This window comes from Chlorocebus sabaeus, chromosome 3, assembly GCF_047675955.1.
Source record: "Chlorocebus sabaeus isolate Y175 chromosome 3, mChlSab1.0.hap1, whole genome shotgun sequence".
Classification (NCBI taxonomy): Eukaryota; Metazoa; Chordata; class Mammalia; order Primates; family Cercopithecidae; genus Chlorocebus; species Chlorocebus sabaeus.
Window position 1 is genome coordinate 94,028,829 of NC_132906.1, and position 22,515 is coordinate 94,051,343.

General features: G+C 43.9%; 1 protein-coding gene across 1 annotated transcript in view; it reads right to left on the minus strand.

Annotated features, from left to right (window-relative positions):
• Window positions 1-20,373, minus strand: part of TUBGCP3 (tubulin gamma complex component 3) — a 94,202-nt gene extending 73,829 nt beyond the window's left edge. The window contains exons 1-2 of the mRNA XM_007960937.3: window positions 20,125-20,373; window positions 1,915-2,022 (exon numbers count right to left, since the gene is read on the minus strand). Coding sequence (XP_007959128.1) covers window positions 1,915-2,022; window positions 20,125-20,200 — 184 coding nt within the window. The 5' untranslated portion in view covers window positions 20,201-20,373. The remainder of the gene's footprint in view (window positions 1-1,914; window positions 2,023-20,124) is intronic.
• Window positions 20,374-22,515: the final 2,142 nt, after the last annotated feature.

Sequence of the window (22,515 nt, forward strand, 5' to 3'; positions counted from 1 at the left end):
TGAGATTGGCACTAATTCATACATGCACTACAGTCACAGCACAATCAAATGAGAAAAATGAACACATAGTATTTACAAATAAGTGATGTTTCTCTATTAAATTGCTTCTCTATTAAATTATACCACATCACCAGTTACAATGTACCCCACCTGCCAGTGTGGAAAATGTTTGTCACACATGATCACTTTTGCAATTTGTTTCAATAGAAAACACTAGCACTTCATATTTGAGGTCGGTTATATCACATGGGAAATTAACTTTTCTGTATTATTCCAGAGAGCAGAGCTACCATAACTCAACTAATCTATCAACAACTGTAATCAAATTTCAAACGTCTAAGCATTCGTAAAACATGACAAATAAACAGTGTCCATCACGGGAGAGGACTACAGGTGCTGAAGAGGTGGTGCTCACTGGAGGTTCCCAAGAAGAGCTGGGGACACCTGCTGGGGACACCCCAGAGGCACCCAAGTCAGTCAACACACAACATGCCTTAATCTCAAAACACAACACACACAGGAAACACAAACTCTACATTGTTGCAGTTTTCTTCTTTAAAAGGAAAATCCCAGACTCCCTTGACTATCCATTGCAGCAATGTAGCTGTCAGTTCTTTAAGTATGAGTTTAAACAAACTTGATTTGTAGCTACTGACACATGCATAGTAGCATGTTTAATACGTGTAATATGCTCACCCTGAGGCCATGAAATGTGACTTTGTAAAGGAAACGGGCTGTTAATGCAGTACCCAACTGCTGGAGTCCTCGGTATCATCTCAAACGGGTAAAATGGTTTAGGTTTCAAGGAGAGTATAGTGTTCTCATGTTGTTTTACAGACATTGAGGAAAATAAATTTTAATACGTTAACAGCAGTTTAAACACCCATTTTTATTCCCCAGCGCTCTGCATCGTAACAGCAGATGGATCATTTCAGACTTCCACTGCTCATCCAGCCCTGAACTATGTCTAGGTGAAGTACTCTGGGTCACACCTTCAACTCTATCCCCAGCTGACTTGCCATCTAGTGCGGTCACACAGTTCTCAAATGGGACCTCCACAGACCATGGGCCAAACACAGTTCATAATGCAACCGCCAGGTGTGGAAAACTGTGCCATGCAGGACTTCTAGAAGGTGTTATTACTGAGACCCAAGGCCAAACGGGCTTCTAGAAGGTGTTATTACTGAGACCCAAGGCCAAACCGGCTTCTAGAAGGTGTTATTACTGAGACCCAAGGCCAAACAGGCTTCTAGAAGGTGTTATTACTGAGACCCAAGGCCAAATGGGCTTCTAGAAGGAGTTATTACTGAGACCCAAGGCCAAATGAACTTGTAGAAGGAGTTATTACTGAGACCCAAGGCCAACGCCTACTCCACTTGGGCAGTTTAACGGGGAGGCCCAGCAAGGAAATGCACTGACCTTCGTGCAGGCCTCTTTTCTAGGCCAACTGAAAAGCACCACTGCGTTTGGGTTATACAGCCCAGAGAACTATAAGGATGGAGAGCTGGCCACCTGCAAAAACCACCTTTCAAACAGGACTGCTCATGTGTGGCGGCTCATTACTCAGAGTCGAGCTTCCCACTCAGGCTCTCCAGAGGTGAAGCAGGGCGGCAGAGCCCTGCCAGGGATAATCAGATAATCTACTCGCCAGCCAAGAACTAACAAATGGAAAGCTTTCTTCTCTAAGGTGCCAGGATTTGCAAAAGCTTTATGCACCATCCCAGAATTAAACATTCTAAAGTACTATGTTCTAATAGTTCTGACTCTACAACAGAATTGACTTGTCCTTATTTTGTACCAATATTAAAATGTGCCTGGGAACTACATACACACCTACAGACATGCATACATACATCTGCTTAAGTTCTGACAAGTTTAAGAATCCACCACATGACATTTAAGAAAAATACGTACGCTCTTTCTTGATTTTTTCAGCTACTAGAAATTCATCTCTTTCAACAGTTGGGGCAAAGTTGCTGCCAATCACCCGCACAGCATACTGGAACTGCTGGGCTACATCAGCTGAAAGGCAAACAAAAGGATGTGGATTGTTACCAACCAGGTTAAGTTCTGGTCACCCAAAGCTTCCAGTTCAAGAACAATGAACTAGTAATAACATCTATCTTCCATTTCCCCGAGGTCTTAACTGAGAGGACAGAAAAGCTATTAAGAAATCAAAACAGAATGAATGAATGAAATAAGAGTTCAATTTAAAATAAGAATGAGAACAGTAACACACCAGAGAGTCTGAAAAATCCTAGATGACAGAAAACTGGCTCAGTAATCATGAAAAGAAAAGGAACAGAAAGGGTCACATCCCAACACATGAACATGAGGAGGAAGCCAGGTCAAGAGAGCCTCTGAGAAGCTCCCAGGTCAACAAACACAAAAAGCCAGAAGAGGGTCACTCAACAGTCAAAACGGACAGTTAATTTGCATTTGCACCTCTAGATGAAGATGACAGCTTAAACACATGTGCCTCCACTCCCTTCAAAAACATCATAAAATTGAGGATAAAGGAGTTTTTAAAACTAAAAGCATAAACCAACAAGGACAAAGAAAACAAGGCAGAAAGGAATCAGAAGTCAAAAAATGTGAGAAGCTGGACTGCAGATGGATGTGTGGTAACTGATTCAAGAGGACAATGAAACCTGAACACTAAATGTCTGTCAGATTAAGAATGGGGAGAGGGGACTAGGAGGAACAAATGTCAAGAAGAAATACAGTTCCCACTGCAGAGCCCAAGCAGGCTCAGGAAAGGAAGGAACTGGATACTCTCAGGATACACGAGCAAGCAGGGCTGAAGGGGGAGACCTGGCTGCAAGTCTGGACGGAAAGAGAGTCCTGGGTCCTCCACCCAATCCCACACTGCCAGACAGCCACCGAGACCCGCCCAGCAAGCCTGGTCTGGATGGACACTAAGGCAGCCCCGGTCACTAAGCAAAGGTGACAGACAACTCAGGGACCCCCAGTCCTTCCCAGAACGCCAGGATGCACAATTTGTCTATGGGAAAACTGATCAGCCCAAGAGAAAAGAGAGACAGATGGTGATGGGTGGGGATCCCCAACAAGCAGATGGGTCTTAGTCCAATTCAGGCAGACCACAGAGATACTGCAGAACTGGTTCCAATCACCACATTAAAGAAAATATCACAAACGGTGAGTCACATGAAACTTTTTGGTTTCCCAGTGCATATAAAAGTTAGGTTTAATATACCATGGACTATTAAGTATGGAACGGCATTATGTCTAAAAAGAAAAAAGCATATACACACCTTAATTCAAAAATACTTTCTTGCTTAAAAATGCTAACCATCATCTGAGCCTTCAGCAAGTCACAATCTTTTTGCAGGCGGAGGGTCTCACCTTGATGCTGACGACTGCTGACTGACCAGGGCGGTGGCCTCACCTTGATGCTGACGACTGCTGACTGACCAGGGCGGTGGCCTCACCTTGATGCTGACGACGCTGATTGACCAGGGCGGTGGCCTCACCTTGATGCTGAAGACTGCTGACTGACCAGGGCGGTGGCCTCACCTTGATGCTGACGACTGCTGAGTGACCAGGCCGGTGGCCTCACCTTGATGCTGACGACGCTGACTGACCAGGGCGGTGGCTGCTGAAGAATGGAGGGGCTATGGCAATTTCTTAACATAAGACAACAATGCAGTTTACCACATCGATTGACTCTTCCTTTTGTGAAAGATTTCTCTGTAGCATGTGATGTTGTTTGACAGCATTTTACCCACAGTAGAACTTCTTTTTGAAACCGAAGCCAATCCTCTCAAACCCTGCCACTGTTTTATTAACTAAGTTTATGTAACATTCTAAATTCTTTGCTGTCATTTCAACAATCTTCACAGCACTTCAGCAGGAGTAGGTTCCATCTCAAGAAACCACTTTCTCTGCCCATCAACAAGAAGCAACTCCTCATGCGTTCACATTTTATCATGAGATTGTGGCAGTTCAGTCACATCTTCAAGATCCTCTTCTAATTCTACTTCTCTTGCTATTCCCCCACCACATCTGCAGTTCCTTCCTCCACTGAAGGCTTGAATCCTCAAAGTCATCCATGATGGCTGGAATCACTTTCTTCCAAACTCCTGCTAATGCTGACAGTTTGACCTCCTCCCATAAACTCCTGTTAATGCTGACAATTTGACCTCCCCCCATGAATCACAAATGATCTTAATTCTAGAATGATGAATCCTTTCCAGAAAGTTTTGAATTTACTTTGCCCAGATCCATCAGAGGAATCTCTATCTATGGCAACTATAGCCTTATAAAATGTGTTTCTTAAGCGAAAAGATGTGAAAGTTGAAGTTACTCTTTGGCCCATGGGCTGCAGAACAGATGCGTGTAAGCAGGCATGACAACTCCAGATGCATTCTCAACGAGCGGTAAGGAATCTTTTTCTGAGCTGCAGAACTTAACAGTAGGCTTGAAATACTCAGTAAACCGTGCTATAAAAAGATGTGCTGTCACGTAGGCTTTGTCGTTTCACTTCTAGAGCACAGGAAGAGTAGATTTAGCATAACTCCTAAGGGCCCCGGGATCTCTGGAATGGTCAGCGAGCACTGGCTTCAACAACTTCAGTCACCTGCTTCGTTAGCCCCAGACAAGAAAGTCAGCTTGTTCTTTGTAGCTCTGAAGGAAGGCACTAACTTCTCTCTAGCAATCAAAGTCCTAGATGGCATCTTCCAATAGAAGGGTGTTTCACCTACACTGAAAATCTGTTGTTAGAGTAGCCACCTTCCTCAATGGTCACAGCTAGATCTGGATGACTCGCTGCAGCTTCTCCATCAGCACTTGCTGCTTCATCTTGCACTTTTATGTTACAGAGACAACTTTTTCCCTTCAATCTCATAAACTAAAAAACCTGCCAGCTTCAAACTTCTCTTCTGCAGCTTCCTCACCTCTCTCAGCCTTCAGAGTTAGTGTCTTGCTCGAGATTAGGTTTTGGCTTAAAGGAATGCGGTGGCTGGTCTGATCTTCTATCCAGACCACTCGGATTTTCTCCATATTAGCAATAAGGCTGTTTCAATGTATTGCTCCTGTGTTCGCTGGAATAGCACTTGTAATTTCCTTCAAGAACTTTTCCTATTCAATCACAACTTGACTAACTGGCAGAAAAGGCCTAGATTCTCACGTATCTCAGCTTTTCGTATGCCTTCCTCACTAAGCTTAACCATTTCTAGCTTTTGATTTAAAGTGAGAGACATGTTACTCTTCATTTCACTTGAACACTAATTTCTTTTATTATTATTTCTTCTAAAAACAGAAAGCGGGATACACGTGCAGAACGTGCAGGTTTGTTACACAGGTACACGTGTGGCAGGTTTGTTACACAGGTACACGTGTGGCAGGTTTGTTACACAGGTACACGTGTGCCATGCTGGTATCCGGCACCTAGTGACCCATCCTCTAAGTTCCCGCCCTCACCCCCCCCCCACCCTCCAACAGGCCCTGGTGTGTGTTGTTCCCCTCTCTGTGTCCATGTGTTCTCGCTGTTCAACTCCCACTTATGAGTGAGAATATGTGGTGTTTGGTTTTCTGTTGATTACTGATTTCATTTAAATAGTAAGAAGTCACTGTAAGGCTATTAACTGGCCTAATTTCAATATTGCTGTGATTCAGGAAACAGAGAGGCCTGAGGAGAGGGGCGCAGCAGGGAACTCTTGGTTGACAGAGCAGTCGGAACACACACAACATTTTTTGATTAAGTTTGTGCACTTCATGGCACCCCAAAACAATTACAATAGTAGCATCAAAGATCACAAGTTACACATCAACGTAACAGATATAATAACATGAAAAAGTCTGAAATACTGTGAGAATTTCCAAATATGACACAGAGATACAAAGTGAGCGCATGCTGTTGGAAAAATGGTGCCTAAAGACTTGCTCAACGCAGGGTGCCAAAAACCTTCCAATTGTCAAATAACACAGTATCCGTAAAGGACAATAAGATGACGTGTGCCTGTCCTCCACAAGGAAGCTCAGCACTGGGCAAACGCTGCCCTAGCCAAGACCTTCCAACAACTCCACTCTTAAAGATGAAAACAGGTATCACCAGACACCCCAGGGCATCATCTAACATAAAAAAGAGACAAACACAAGAAGGAAAAAAGGAAACTCTAAGAAAAAGTAACAACATAGGAAATAAGAAAATGGGGGGAATATGTACAAAAACAAAGAAGCTATAATGGCCTACGAGACTAGACATAACACATCCATGAAATAAAACAAGATGCCATAAATTCAGAGAAGACAAGCTCTTGAATATTAAAAGTATAAAGGCAGATGTTTTTTAAAATAAGTAGAAAGCTTGTATTTAAAATTGAAGAAGTCTCTCAAAAACAATAACAAAAAGGCAAAAAGATGGAAATTAAGACAGCCAAAAGAAGGAAATCACCAGATTAGGCCAGGCAGAAGTGGGGAGGGAGAAATCTGGAGTGCAATACATGTCCAAAGAAGTCATACAAGACAGAAAGGATGATAAGGGAAGGGCCTGGGAAGTTACATGGTTCACAGAAACTGCCTTAGCCCCATGAAAAAATCCAGGCTGTCATCTCTGCAGAGGCAAACTCCCAATCTGAGGAACTCCCACCCTCAGTACAAGGGATCTGGGAGAAGAATGGTTCCCCACTACAGTCTCAGCAGCAAAAGAATGTCAAGGGTCAGGAAGAAATACTTAGGAAAGCCTCCACCTTCCGAGTAAAGCAATCACTTCGATAAGTGAATTGGAGTTGGCACCAGGGTGGGACAGCCTGCCTGTGTACCCAACTTCTATGACTCCAAGCTACCAGTAGATACCTCCAGATCCCCGTACCCCCTGACCACTGAGTGCTGGGCCCAGTTCAACCTGAGATGCAAAGGAGCAGCCCAACAGGGCAGTGCCCAGCTGCATCTGCCAGCAAAAGCCAACACTGTTCTCCATCCGAGGAAGGAAGTGGAACTAGGAGTGGCACCTGGAAATCCAAGTGAGCAGTCTGAGCTCAGTGCGGCGTCCCCTGCCCAATCCACAGAGAACTTTCAAGTGGGCACTCTGGGCTCCCAGTGTGGCTTCCCCTGTCCAATCCATAGAGAATCCAAAATCCCCAGAAATGTAAGAAAGGATTTAAGGAAGATATAAACAAAACCAGAAAAGTGGATCTAAGAAGGGCACTCTTGGTGAAACAGAAACTGAAGAATCCCTGAAAGATGTAAAGAAAATAAACAGGATTGACTTGAACGAAGGAACTACAGACAGAAGTCATCTCAGTCAAGACAGAGTAAGCACACTCCACTACTGACGGCAAAAAACGTAAAACTCTGGCAAATTTACATAAAACACCTCTAAAAAGACTCTGAACAATGGGTAAGAGGAGCAGACTGGGTATGAAACTCATGGATCAAAGGAAAACCTGGAGTGACTTCCCCCATTTTTGCTTTTTGATATTTTGTTTATGTGTTTGCTGTCTACGACACCAGCTGGGGCCGGGTAACACTCCAAAACCCAAACCACAAACAAGCGAAGACTGAAACACCTCCAATCCAGGCCCAGTCTCCCCAGCCAGGGCCCAGGTGGGGAGGGAGGGAGGAAGCACCACAGCTCTCCCAGCCCTGCGCCAGGCTACCGGCCCCTTCCACCTTCACTCAGGGCCACCCCCACAGTGGGCTGCCCCATTCGACACTTGGCAAGAACCAATAATGGCCCCAAGACTCCATCACAAGGCTGGCAGGCTGGGGGGTTTGGATTTTAGCCAGAACATGAGGAAGTGTGTTGGGAACCAGAGAGTGAGAGCAGCAACACAGAAGAGGAAGCTGGAAAAAGGCACCCCTTAAAGCTATGTGCTGTGGAGAAGGAGCCCAACTGAGACATGATGAAAGGCACGCTTAAAAATGAAAGGATGAAGAAAGATATTCCACGAAAACACTATTCAAAATAAACGTGAACTGGCTATATTTCTATCAGACAAAGTAAACTTTAAGAAAAATTAACAAGGATAAAGAAGGGACCACAAAATGACAAACGGGCAATTCACCAAGATGACATAGCAATTCTAAATGTGAACACTCCATACAGCAGAGCTGTAAGACACATGAAGCAAACTCTAATAGAACTGAAAGGAAAAACAGACATTCACAAATACATCTGGAGATACCAAGGGGCATTTCTCACTAATCAAAAGAGCAAGTGAAGAGAAAACGAGCAAGGATATAGACTTGAACACCAACAACCCACTAAACCTAATCGGTATTCACACAACAGCCCACCCCACAACCAAACAACACACACTCTTTTCAAATGCCGGTGGACCGTTCAGGACAGACTGAATTGTGGGTCACAAAGCAGTTTGATTAAACAGAAAACAATAAGATTATTGAAAGTATGTCCTCTAACACTAACAGAATTAAACTGGTGATCCTTAACAGAATGGTATCTGAAAAATCTCCAAATATCTGGCAGTCAGTCAACACACACATGGGCCAAGGAGCCAATGAGCCAAGAGCGCCACAGCCACTAGAGCTGGAAAAGGCGACGCAGCACTCCCCAGAGCCTCCAGGGGGAGCCCAGCCCTGCCACCTGCAGTTAGCCCACAGCACTGCCTTGGGCTCTGGCCTCCAGAAACGCAGGGGGATAAATGAACTAATTTGTGGTAATCTGTTACAGCAGTCACAGGAAAATTATATATGTCCCTTTCATTATTTAAATTACACTTTATTTAAAAGGTTGTTTTATATCGTTATATTTTATTGCATCTTCACAGTAACAACTACAAGACTTAAAAATTCATGGAATGAATGTAATTCTGAACAGTTAAAAAATTTAATGGAAGCAAGGTTGAGCTGTCTGAAGAAAGGTGAGAACAGGCCTCAAACTGGAAAAACTGCTACTCCTTTCTCTTTCTCTATAAAGGTCCTAGAAATCTCTCAGGGAAAAGCCTCAAACTGCAGTAAATGCACTTTCAAGGGGTTGCAGTAGAAGAAAGCAATGCAACTTCTTACTCCAAGAGCAAGCACTTCAAACTTGTAGTCATGGGCGAATCAGTTCTGGAGACCTAACGCACAGCATGGGGACGGCAGTTAGTGACAATGGACTGCGTACTTGAAATCTGCTGCGAGTAAATCAGGTTTTTCTCACCACACACACACACACACACACACGCACAAACGGGTACCGAGGTGAGCTGATGAACATGTTAACTAGTGTGGTAATCATTTCACAATCCATACATACATCAAAGCAACACATTGCACACCTTAAATATATACATTTTGGATTTATCAATTATACCTCAACAAAGTTGAAAAAAAATACATGGGCAATAAAAACTGTCAAGGAAAATTAGAAAATGAATTGAATCAAAATAAAAACACAACATATCAAAATATGTGAGATGTGGCTAAAACAGTCCTTAGAGGAAAATTTATAGCATAAAATGCTTTCTTTAAAAAGGAAGAGACTTCAAATCAATAATTTCAGTTTATACGATAAAATCTGGAAAAAGAACAAAGTATACATTAGGAAATTAAAAAAAACAGCAATCAATGAAATTTACAACAAAAAATGGTGGGCGGAAAAAAATCAATGAAACCAAAATCTGGATTCTCAAAAAAAAAAAAAAAAAAAAAAAAAGAAAAAAAAGGACAATAGAATTGATAAACCTTTACCAGACTGACCAAGAAAAACAAGACAAGACACAGAATCAGGAGGGGATATTGCCACTGACCTTATAGAAATTTAAAAGATAATAAGGGCTAGGTAATTTATGTAGACACTTCACTCTCAAGGAAGTAGCTAGAACATAACTCCACATTGTAAGTGTGGGCTGGGCATAGTAACTTTCTTCCAAAGAGCACAATACAAGCAGAAAAAAGAGAGTCACTCACAGCAGAGAAACCTGGCACACACACCTTAGCCAAGCGAGGAAGGTCCCTTTCAAGAATGATGAATCACCCTGGTGGCAGGTACCCTCCATATGATGTGATGAAAATGTCACTTCATCTCGGGGGTCTTCCTCCCAAAAATATATAACCCCAGTCTAGTCATGATAAAAATACCAGACTCAATTGAGATAGTCTACAAATAACCTTTAATCCTCAAAACTCTCAAGATCATGAAAAAAAAAAGTCTGAGAAATTGTCCATTTCTAGCGGAGCCCAAAGAGACAAGACAATTGAATGGAACATTCCTAGGGGGAGCCTAGAGACAGCAAAAGGCCACTGAGTGATAACTGAGGAAATCTAAATAACTATGGAGCTTCATTAATACTAGTGTATCATTACTGATTAATTCTAACAAGTGCACCACGGGAATGTAAGATGCTAATAATAGATGAAATGGTACTGGGCTTACAGAAACTCTGTATTTGCAATTTTTCTGTAAGTCTGCAATCATTCTAAAATAAAACATTTTTTTAAAAATATATTAATGCCAAGACTCACTTTTCACAAATTCTGATTTTATTAGTCTGGAGTGGGGGGCCATGGCATCAACATTTTTTAAAGGTCCGTTTTAAAACTTCTAGTCTTCAAGATAAGAAAGCAACTGTGAAGGGGGAAAAGCTTTCTTGGTAAACTCAAAAATGAATTTCAACCTGTATCACATGCCATATATGAAAATTTGTTGGGAAAAGCTGAGTGTTGGGAGAAGCTGAAGCAGGGCATGTCTGACACATGTAAAAGAGTCTTGGAACATGTCTGGGGTCCAGGGTCTAAAACCCCTTGTGGCCTCTGGAACACCAACTTCTGCACTAAAGGGTGGAAGAAGGCTGCCCTGATGCACCATAATTTAAGCCCAGGGCATAAGACCCCTCGTGGCTTGGATAGAATCCAGGACTTGTGGCTATGAAATGTGTCTAGACTTGCTGGCTCCTTGCTCCTTGCTCTCCCAGGATCGACTGTTAACTTGAGTTAAAAGAACCTGCTCTCCATTATCTCAAGCAGCAGAGCATATGCTAAACCATCACAGCTATAAATCATGTGCTTAATGCAACGTGACCTTTCGACCCCCACATTCTCACCACCTGTTTCTTTGTTTGATCACCAATAAATGGTCTGGGCCTCCAGAGCTTGGGACCTTCACAGCCTCCACACTTAGCCATGGTACCCTGGACCCACCTTCTCTCTCAAACTGTCTTTTCTCATTCCTTTGACTCCACCAGACTTCGTCACCCCCACGACCTCTTGTTGGGGCTGATCACCCCAACAAAAATTAACTCAAATAAAAGAGTAAAACATAAGCCCGTCTTAGAAATAAAACAAAAGAAGAAATCTTGGCAACTTTGAGTTTGGCAGAGTTCCTACATGACACCAAAATGATGACCCCATTTTTTTAGAAATTCATAAATTGGCCTTCATTGAGATTAAAAACTTTTGCTTTGCAAAAGACACTGTTAAGAGAATGAAAATACTGAGAAAAAAATATTTGCAAAACACAAAGACAAAAAAAAGTTTTGAACGGATAATTCACCAAGAAGACATATGAATGGCAAAACACACACACACAAAGATGTTCAACATCATTAGGAAAATGAAAATTAAAACCACACTGAGATATCAAAACACACTTGCTAGAACAGCTAAGATAAAAACCACAAACACTGCTGAGTGCCAGTGGGGCCATAGCATCCATGGAGCGCTCCCACACTGCTGCTGCGGAGGCAAAGCAGCCACAGCCACACTGGAAGAGAGTCTGGCAACTTCTGAAAACAATGAGCATGTACCTGCCCCGAGGCCCAGCAACCCCACTTGTAGGTGTTTATCCTACAAAACTGACTTATGTTCACATGAATGTTCATAGCAGCATTATCCATAACTGCCAAAAATGGAAGCAAGCCAAATGTCCCTCGCTGGTTAAACGGATAAACTGGTTCATCATACAATGGAACACTACTCTGCAATGAAAAGGAATGAACTATTGATAGGGCACTGTAAATGCACCTCAAATGCGTTATGCTAAGTGAAAGAAACAAGTCTCAAAACTTCTGACTGCACACTGTATGATTGCATTTACACGAAATTCTAGAAGCGGGGACATCCACAGACACAGGACGGTGGCTGCCAGCACAAAGGCAAAATGGTAGCACAGAGGAAATCACTGTGAACCTAAACACTGAGAATTTTTTTTAATGGGCTAAAGAGCAGAATGGAGATACTAAAGGACACTTTAAATGCAAGCTGGAAAAATCAAACACAACAAAAGACAGAACAGTTAGAAATTATGAAGAAGAATAAAATAGTAAAATTTTTCTATCATTAAGAAAAAGTCAGCCTAGCATGGAGGCTCACGCCTGTAATTGCAACACTTTCAGAGGCTGAGGTAGATCGCTTGAGCTCAGGAGTTTGAGACCAGCTCAGACAATACAGCAAGACCCATCTCAAAAAAAAAAAAATTTCTAAGTATGTCACTAGTTTTGAAAAAAAATAAATTTTAAAAAAAGAAAAAGTCCTCAGATTGAAGAGATGTAGATCTCTGATGACTCTGCTTAATCTAAGTGTTAATTCAGGTAAATTTTTAAGTTTCACACCTAGACACATTATTGCAAAATTTCAGAACATAAAAGATTTTTTAAAAATCCTAAAAGCTACCAGATACAACTTCAAAGGAGTAAGAAATGGATTAACATCAGACTTCTCAACCATCATGAAAGAATACCTTCAAAGTGGGCAGAGGAAAAACACTTCAGAACAAAATGTCTCTATCTGACTGATGATCCAAGAGTTCAGGAATAGGAGCACGAAGGGAAATAAAGACATTTTCAGACTATTAAGTAATTATTTAGATCGGCAAATCCTGTCGATTCTATTCCTAAAAGCAAATCCCAAATATGATCACTCCACAGCTACCATCCCATTACAGGAAGTCTCCTGAGGAGCTGGTCACCTGCTTCTACCTTTGCCCCCTTAGAGTGAATTATCCACCCAACGAAGTGATCCTCTTAAAATATAAGTATTATCATCATTCTACTCACTCACCCCCCATCACACTCACAACAGAACCCAAACTCCTGGCCCCAGCCCAGGGAGCCAGCCCCTCGCTCCCCACATTTCACTCCTGCTATTCCTGGAACACACCAAGCTCACCTCCAGCTTGGCGCCGGCTTGCTCTTCTCCACATCCTCTCAGGACTCACACCCCCCATCATTCTGTCTCTATTCTAGCTAAAGCAGACACAGGTGCACTGTGTCAGCAAGGATCCAGGGAATGCCTACATGGTGGGGAAAGGAACAAAATGAACCCTAAAATGTTTTGTGGGGTCACAGGGTCGGCTCGGGGTAGTTTTTATTTTTTTCCTTACATTTTTCCACACTTTCTGAATTTTTACACTGAGTATGTATTAATTTTATAAATATTAAAAGTATCACTGAAAAGTTTCCTTAAAAAGTTGTGTCACTATTTTAGTTAAGAATTTTTTTTTTTTTCCAGACAGGGTCTCTGTCGCCCAGGCTGGAGTGCAGTGGTAAGATCTCAGTTTCCTGCAACTTCTGCCTCCCAGGCTCAAGTGATCCCCCACCTCAGCCTCCCAAGTAGCTGGGACTACAAGTATGTACCACGCCCAGCTAATTTTTATATGTTCTGTAGAGACAGGGTCCCACCATGTTGCCCAGGCTGGTCTCAAACTCCTGGGATCAAGCAATCCTCCCGCCTTGGCCTCCCAAAGTGCTGGGATTACAGGTGTGAGCCACCACACCCAGTCAGTAAAAATTATTTCTAGGTTACCATTTTCACACTCAAGTACATCACACAAATATCCCCACTCCAAATGTTTTATATACTTTTCAGCTTTCTCCCACCAAAAAGTCAGGAACTCTTCAATGCCAGAAACACTCTCCTCTTCGCCTCCTCACTTTCCCTGCACCTCAGACGCACGTCGTCATTTCACTCCCACTTACCTCTTCAGCCACACCTGGGTCTCCCTGTCCTCTTACCAGCCAAATTTCCAGTCTATCCTTCTTGCTGATTGTAAAATATTTTCAAAATCCAACAGCAACTTATTAAACCAAATCTACTTAATCTGTATTTCAAAGGGAAAAGCACAGAATCTGGACTACTAAAGAAATTAGCCATGGCAATCAATCCTTGTTTAGTGAACCTGTAATCAAAGAATAAGCTGGGAAAAATCAAGCAATGTCCACCACACACTTCTGGTTTAAATACTCCCAAAATATTGTTCAGTGTTTAAAGCATAACTAAACTCAAACAGTAATTCAATGAATAACTTCTAAGTACTTACTACAGGCCAAACACATCAGGCCCTAACAATATGATGTACAGTGGTTAACAAGACGGACATAAACACAACAAATGTGGCACATGAATACCCAAGGCAGACTGTGATAAGAGCGTCAAAGAAAATGAGGGCACTATGACAGCTCACGACTAGGAGGACCTCATGAAGTAGATGCTGAGGGAGGGCCTTGCAGGAAGCGCCGTTAGCCTGGCAGCCAAGGCTGCCGCATGAGGAGCCCCGGGAGCAGAGAGGGGAACCCACAGGGAAGGGCGGCACTGGACACTGCTGCTGCAGGAAGGCTGTGCCACGGGGCTCTAAATGCCACTCAGCCAGTCACTCCATTGAGAACCCCAGGTGACAAAGTCCAGATGTAGATCTCTGATGACTCTGCTTAATCCAAGAGTCAAAAATAGAGTACTCCATTTTTTTGGCCACAAATCACCTAAGGAGTGGTCTAGTTCTCCCACCTCTAACCTGCTCTGGGTGTGTGAGGGGTGGGCAGTTCTCAGGTTCCCGGGAGGGGAGTGAAGACTCCTCTGATGATCCTCTGAAAATATTTCAGTGAATGCAAGGGCACGCTGCCTGACCAGAGAGCAGTGCTGCTGAGTTGTACACTCTAAACACAAGAGCAGGTAGCAGTGAGACGCCATCCCACAGGCTGGGCCATGACTTGTCTCTATCAAGCACACACAGAAATTCGCCATCGAATTCAATACTTAAGAGCAGGGATGAATTAATTCAAAATACCAACCTGTGGAATCAGAAACCTGGGTTCCAACCTCGGCCCCGCAATTTCCTAGCTAGATGATAGTGAGCAACTACTTAATCTCCCAGTCTCAGTTTTCTCATCTACAAAATGAGGTTCACCATAATTCTACCACGGTATAAGCACGACATCCAGCATATTTTAAGTTTTCTATAAATGTTAGCTATTTATATTATTATTAACCTGAAAATATTATTTAAATACATACTATATCTACTACAGCCATTAAAATCACAACTCAAAAAATGCACCCAATTTTTAACCTTAAGCAAGATAATTTGGTCTTCATCCTGAAGATTGTTAGTAGAGAACAAATTAAGCCATCAACAGATTCGATGAGATTGATTTTCTATAAAGGACCCTCTGACTGCAGAGGAGAAGCAGAACTAGAAGAGACACCAAGCCAAGGCAAGACCCTCAGCTGGAATTGCGGAACTCAGTCCCAAATGTGAAGGCTCCAGAGACACCTGGATGTGGGCCCAGGAGCTTTTAAACAAAAAAGTTGCCCTTTGTATCCTCAAAAGATTCTGTACACCCTCAGGTTAAAAATGACAACCGAACTTCAAGATGCACAAAAATAAATGTGACTCAAGTGAATACAGAAACTCCACAGTTGGGTGCTTTCTCAAGATTCAAAAAACTGCAGAAAAGTTGAACTGTTTGGGAAGACCTAAGTTTCTGCCTTCCTGTTTCCTGTCTACAGTGTGGCTTATTTGTTCCACACTCCTGCTTTTCTGAAGGATGGGAGAGGTCAGGGAGGAGTTGGGAGTAAGCCACAGAGCTCAGTAGAGGAACAGAGCACATCCACTAGCCATCCTTGACTCCAGATGCAAGTCAGAGTAACTTTCACGCATTTTAATGTTTCAGATGCCAAGCCCCAACAGAGACCTACAGGATCAGAAGCCCTAGAGATGGAGCCCACAGTATTAATTCTGAGTAGGTCCCACATTTAGAGAGTTTAAAATGAAAAGGCATGAAGTTAGATACCATAAAAAGTCCTGTTCTCAACCATTGGCCACCAGTTCCCCCTCCCACAGGCAATCAACATCATCAGGTTCTTGTGTAATCACAGGTGATCCCAATGCATGGCTCTAGTTGAAAAGCAATGCTCTAAAACAGCAAAAACATTACTCTGGATGTGCGGTTCTCAGACTTTTTGGTCTCGGGGCTTCTTTACACTATTAAGATTGAGAACTCCAAAAAGCTTTTGTTTATGTAGGTTGTATCTATCCATAGTTACCATATTAGAAATTTAAACCAACACAATTTTTAAATTTTAACTTATTTAAAAATAGTAAATCCATTAAGTACAACTTGAAACAAAGCCTGAAACTCTGAAATTTTAATACACAGCTAATGTATACCTTAATACCCATGTAATACACATTGATCTTCCCAATGATGTAATTATATAACCAAAGGAAGATCGCATGGTATTTGGAACTTCATCAAAAGCTCTTTATCGTTTTGGAAAATCATGAACTCAATAGCAACACCACTTGTACTGAATCACCAAAACAAAACTCCTTTATCTTCTGCTAGTGGCTTGTAGTACACTCAATAGAGGTCTTGCATATTATGGCAATCGTCTTCGAATATGTGGTGTACTGTAGTCATACCTGAACATTTACGATGAAATACTTATCTAATATAAATTCCTCTTTATGTATTCTTTACCTCATAGAAAAAGGATTACAAAGTAGCTATGAAAAGAAGTGTAACCTCTGACAGATTTGAAACACTAACATCAAGCACACTGCTTCCAATGACAAGAATAACTACCCAAAGACATAATAAATAAATGTGCTCCCAGGAGGGGCAGGGATATGAAGACAGGATTTGACTATGACTGGCTGGCAGTATGTGTTTCAAGCAAATTCACAGATGTTATAAGTTGCAAAAGGTGGTAAATCACGCTTATGTTAACTTTATAAAATTGTCAAGCACCATTTTATGTAGGTGCTTTGCTTCTGAAGGTCCCTTGAAGTCAACTGTTTAATTTTTTTAAGGATACCTTATAAAAATGTGATTCATATGAAATTCTCATTAAAAGTAACAAGTACCTATTATGCCTTGATTTCATAGTACTAAAGAAGCAATGTATTACAAAAGCAATTGTTGGTAACGTGTCATCAAAGAATAATTAATCAAATGTTCTCTGGAGTTACCAGATAAAATGCCCACTAACCAAATTTTTTAACATCAAATATTGTAAAGGTAGTAATTAATATTGCTCCTTTGCTCACTACGGTATAACAAATGAACGAACAAGGTAAGCTACTATTTAAAAATTCTTCAGTAAATAACAGCATAATTTAAAATTATATCATAAATGCTTGACAAGCCTAGCTAGCTAGAACACAGCAAAAACAGCATCACCTTTAATGGATTTCATGACATAATTTATTCAGAGAGGGCCGGGCACAGTGGCTGGCACCTGTAATCCCAACGCTTTGGAAGGCCAGGGGCGGGGGGCAGGGGAGAGATCACTTGAGGTCAGGAGTTCGAAAGCAGCCTGGCCACATGGTGAAACCCCATCTCTACTAAAAACACAAAAATTAGCCAGGAGTGCTGGCATACCTGTAATCCCAGTTACTCGGGGACTGAGGCAGGAGACTGACTTGAATCCAGGAGGCAGAGGCTGCAGTGAGCCAAGATCAGGCCACTGCACTCCAGCCTAGGTGACAGAGCAAGACTCCGTCTCTAATAAATAAATAAATAATTCAGAGAGGACCCTGCCAGGATTTGAGAGCCCACTTTTAATTTAGACAGAATTCTAAATGGGAAGATAGTAGGATACAGAATTTTGCTGAAAAGAAGCTTTTCAATCTCTTAGAAGGGGCAAAACTTTTGTATCAAAGAATCTTCAATGTTAAAAAAAAAAAAAAAAAAAAGTTTTTGGCCAGGCACGGTGGCTCACGCCTGTAATCCCAGCACTTTGGGAGGCCGAGGCAGGACGATCACGAGGTCAGGAGACCGAGACCATTCTGGCTAACACGGCGAAACCCCGTCTCTACTAAAAATACAAAAAATTAACCGGGCGTAGTAGCGGGCGCCTGTAGTCCCAGCTACTCTGGAGGCTGAGGCAGGAGAACTGCGTGAACCCGGGAGGCGGAGCTGGCAGTGAGCGGAGATAGCGCCATTGCACGGTAGCTTGAGCGATAGAATGAGACTCTGTCTCAAAAAAAAAGTTTTTAAGTTGAGAAATACCATTTTAGCTCACGATGAATGACTTTCAAAATCCAATTATGACAATGAGAATGTATGAATGTGTGGTTTATCCCTAGAACAAAAAACTCTGGAACCACTGGTACAAGGAAAACACTGACATTAAGTTGGATAAGTTCTATCAATCTTAGTTTTATCTGATTCCCCCTATGACGAGGAACATGAAACATGAGAAAGGAAACTCAGTCTGCTAATGACAAAAACAAAGGAGGGCAGGCCATGCTCATACCTCAAGGCCTTTTCGTTGGTTCTCTCTACTCAGAACCTTCCCCAGATGTTCAAATGGCCCTCCCTTACTCCATTCAGGTCTCTGTAAATATTTCAGAGGCTTTCCCTCACCTGTCTCTTTTTTTTTTTTTTTTTTTTTTTTTTTTTTTTGAGGCGGAGTCTCGCCCTGTCGCCCAAGCTGGAGTGCAGTGGCGCAATCTCAGCTCAGCTCACTGCACGCTCCACCTCCAGGGTTCACACCGTTCTCCTGCCTCAGCCTCCCGAGTAGCTGGGACTACAGGCGCCCGCCACCACGCCCGGCTAATTTTTTGTATTTTTAGCAGAGACTGGGTTTCACTGTGTTAGCCAGGATGGTCTCGATCTCCTGACCTCGTGATCTGCCTCTCTCTATTCCTTTACCATACTTTTTCACCACAGTACTTATTGCTAATTAACATGGCTGGTTTATCATCTGTCTCTTCCACTAGAGTGTCAGATCTGTGGGAGGAATGACTTGTGCATCTGCATCACCAGCACTTAGCATAGTTCCTGGGAGGAACTTTGAGGACGGGGTTGTCCTCAAAGATTTCTTAGATAAATAAAGAGATAAAATGAAACTTTACAAAATGTAGCAAGAATTGTGTGAAGTCACTCATTCAATAGTAACACAAAACAATTCATGATTGCCCAAAGATTATCATAGAACATCCAATGAATTACACGCAGTAATTGTCATGAAGCATAAAAAGTCAAAATGCATTCCGAGTACTTTAAATGTAACTTTGAAGTCTTCCTTCAAAAACTGAATACCTTCTTTTCCACATTTTGGTGCTTAAGACGTAACACACTTGCTTCCATTACTCAGAAAACTCCCTCACGTTGCATACTCACTCTCTCCTCCACCAATCTGGCCAAAACACGGAGCAAGAAATGGCATCCTGTACCATTTCTTTCAAAGTACCTCGGCTACAAAATGGTTTTGCCTACTGTATACGATTAGTTTAGCTTATTAGTAACAATATTCGCCATGTGAACTTTCCCAGAATAGTTTTATATCAAATCCAACCCTCAACCCTTTAAACAGTAGAAAATATGGCAGATAATAGTCGTTAACACCCCACTCCCATAATGCTCAAGCCTGTTAAACTTTCCTAATGAAAAGGGACGATGATGGGACTCTCCAGCACCCCGAATGCTCCTCCGCGGCGCAGCCGCTCTCTCCACCCCACACAGCATGAACCCAAAGGCACGCAGAGGCGCCCTCCCCTGGCGTGTGACACCAGAGAACCGGGATAAATTGGCGAGCTGGCATTCCTCCCATCCTCACTGACGGACCCGCGCGCGGAGTGAGCGGTGACTCAGCCCGCTCCGGCCCGGGCTCCGCCCTCCGCTCCCGGCCCCGCATTCTCGCCCCGGCCTCGGCCTCTCCACTCCATCCGTCCCGGTCCCGGCCCCCAGCCCTCCGCTCTCCTCCCTGGTTCCCTGACCCCCGAGCCCCAGCCCTCCGCTCTCCTCCCCGGCTCCCTAACCCCCGAACCCAGCCCTCCGCTCCCTCGTCCGGGCCCCACGTCCTCGGCCCGTCCCCCAGCCCTCTGCCCCGGCCCTGCATCCTCGTTCCTCCAGCCCCGGGACGTATTAGGGCTGCACGCGCAGGGAGTGGCCCCCGGGGTGGGTCTGCAGGCCCTGCGTCGCCCGGCCCCTCTACCTTCGCTCCTGCCCAGGATCCTGCAGCACAGGTTCTGCAACAGAACGTTCGGCGACTTCTGGTCCGGGGCCGCCATCCTTGCCCGGGACTGTGCGCGGGGGTCTGGGCAGAGCAGCCACCGCCCCCGCAAGCGCAGGGACCGCGGCCCGCGCCCTCCCTGCGCCCCTGAAGCTCCCGGCTCCCGACAGGCTAAGGCGCGGGCGCCGCCGGCCACCAGGGCGCCATTTTAACGGAACCCGCCGAAAGCGCGGGCGCTTCCCACAATGCCCCGCTTCTTCCCTGCGCCGCGACCGCGCGTGCGGCTGCCTAAGCGTTCCCGGCCCTGCCGTGCGTATTCCCCCGGCTGCTGCCCGTCCGGCCGGGAAAGTTCCGGGCGACAGGTGGCCCGAGGCCCTCGAGCTGCGCGGACAGAGTGGCCCTGGAGTCGCGAGCGTCACGGGCTTCCTTGGAGAGCACTTAGTGGCCAGTAGCACCTTAAAGGCCATAATTTGGTGTGTTTATTTGGGGGGGGTGTTAACGGCATTGGTTTGATTCACGCTTCTGATGAAAGAAGCCTGTTTAAAGGGTGCAGGGGGTTATGCGGTGTGGCAGGTCACCCGCTACGCTCTCCAGCAGGCGCCCTGCTCAGGCCCGACCTCACACCGCCGCGCAGGCCGCTCCCCCAGGCCTGGGTGACTGGGACGTCCTGGGAAAATAAATCAATCACGTACGGAGTGAGAGAACAGAAGACCTGCCGAGAAAAAGATCGATAAGCGGACAATTACACCAAGCCATCTTCAGTGCAATCCTTAAAGCTTACACATGGGTGCACGCTTGGGAGCCGTGAGCTACCATGTTAAAAGGCCACCTTCCTGAAGGAAAAATGATGGAAAGAGATCCCAAGATCCCATGAAATGGAAGAGAGGACAATCCATCTATCCCAACATCCCAGCTGAGGACAGCCACACATGTGACTGTCTGCAAGGCCCGTCGGGCCTGGGTCCCGCTCAGGTTGCAGAATTGTTAGCAAGTAAAACATTTGTTGGCGTTCTGATCAAAAACATGGAGACAAAGCAGACTTGTAGGATATTGCAGTCAACAACTAGACCCTGCAGCTAAAGGACTGCCTCCTTGCATGAAGCAACAACCATCACAGCTCTGCAAGAGCAACCAAAACACCAAGGATGCCATCACCCCTCACTGCTTTCGATCCACATTCTGTGGAAGCGCTTCTAAACCTGCACCACACTCAACACGATCAGTTAGTAACTGGCTTCTTACGAAGTTATTCTCTCAGCCCCATACTGCAGTGTCCAGATGTCATCTACATTCTGCCAGCCTCTCCCCCACCTTCAGCTGAAACGCTGCATGACTGCATCATCTTATCTGACCAGCTGTCTCCTAGGACAGACATACAAGAAACCTCCCTCACTAACGCTGATGTTATTTGGTTTACAGATGGCTGTTACTTAAAGGATGCAGCTGGAAGGTATTACACTGGCTATGCCATAGCGCCTTTGCCCAAAGAAATAGAAAGTGCTTGTCTTCTAGGAGCAACCATCTCAACAAGCAAAGTTAATAGCATTAATTAGAGCATGTCAGTTGGCAAAAGGAATAACTGCTAATCTTTATACTGATAGCAGATAATGCTCAGAGTAGCTCATAATTTTGGAATGCTCTGGAGACGAAGAGGATTTTTAACCTTTTCTAGTCACCCCACAAAAAAAATGGGTGCCTTGTTTCAGAATTATGGGAAACCATACTATTGCCAAAATCATTAGCCATTATCAAGATTTCAGGCCTTTCAAAGACACTCAAAAAAGCAAGATAAGCCAGTTAGCAGATAGTATAGCAAACAGGGTGGCCATAAACCTATCTGAACAAAAAGATCAAACCATTTTGGCCTTTAAGGAAGTTAGATTTTTATGTAAAATTAGCTCAATCCAAATCTCCAACTCATACTTCCAACTAAGTTACAACCATCTTTCTTTTTTTTTTTTTCTTTTTTTTCTTTTTCAGACAGAGTCTCGCTGTGTTGCCCAGGCTGGAGCGCAATGGCACAATCTCGGCTCACTGCAACCTCCGCCTCCTGGGTTCACACAATTCTGCCTCAGCCTCCCGAGTAGCTGGGACTACAGGCGCCTGCCACCGTGCCCAGCTAGTTTTTTGTATTTTTAGTAGAGCGGGGTTTCACCATGTTAGCCAGAATGGTCTCGATCTCCTGACCTCATGATCCACACACCTCGGCCTCCCAAAATGCTGGGATTACAGGCGTGAACCACCGTACCTGGCCGAGCCGTCTTTCTTAACATGCATACACGATGTAACTCACTGGAACCCTGATAAGATTATTGATTCCTTTAGGAGAACAATGTCATCCGAAACCACCTCCAACTGTTTCTCATAGGTATA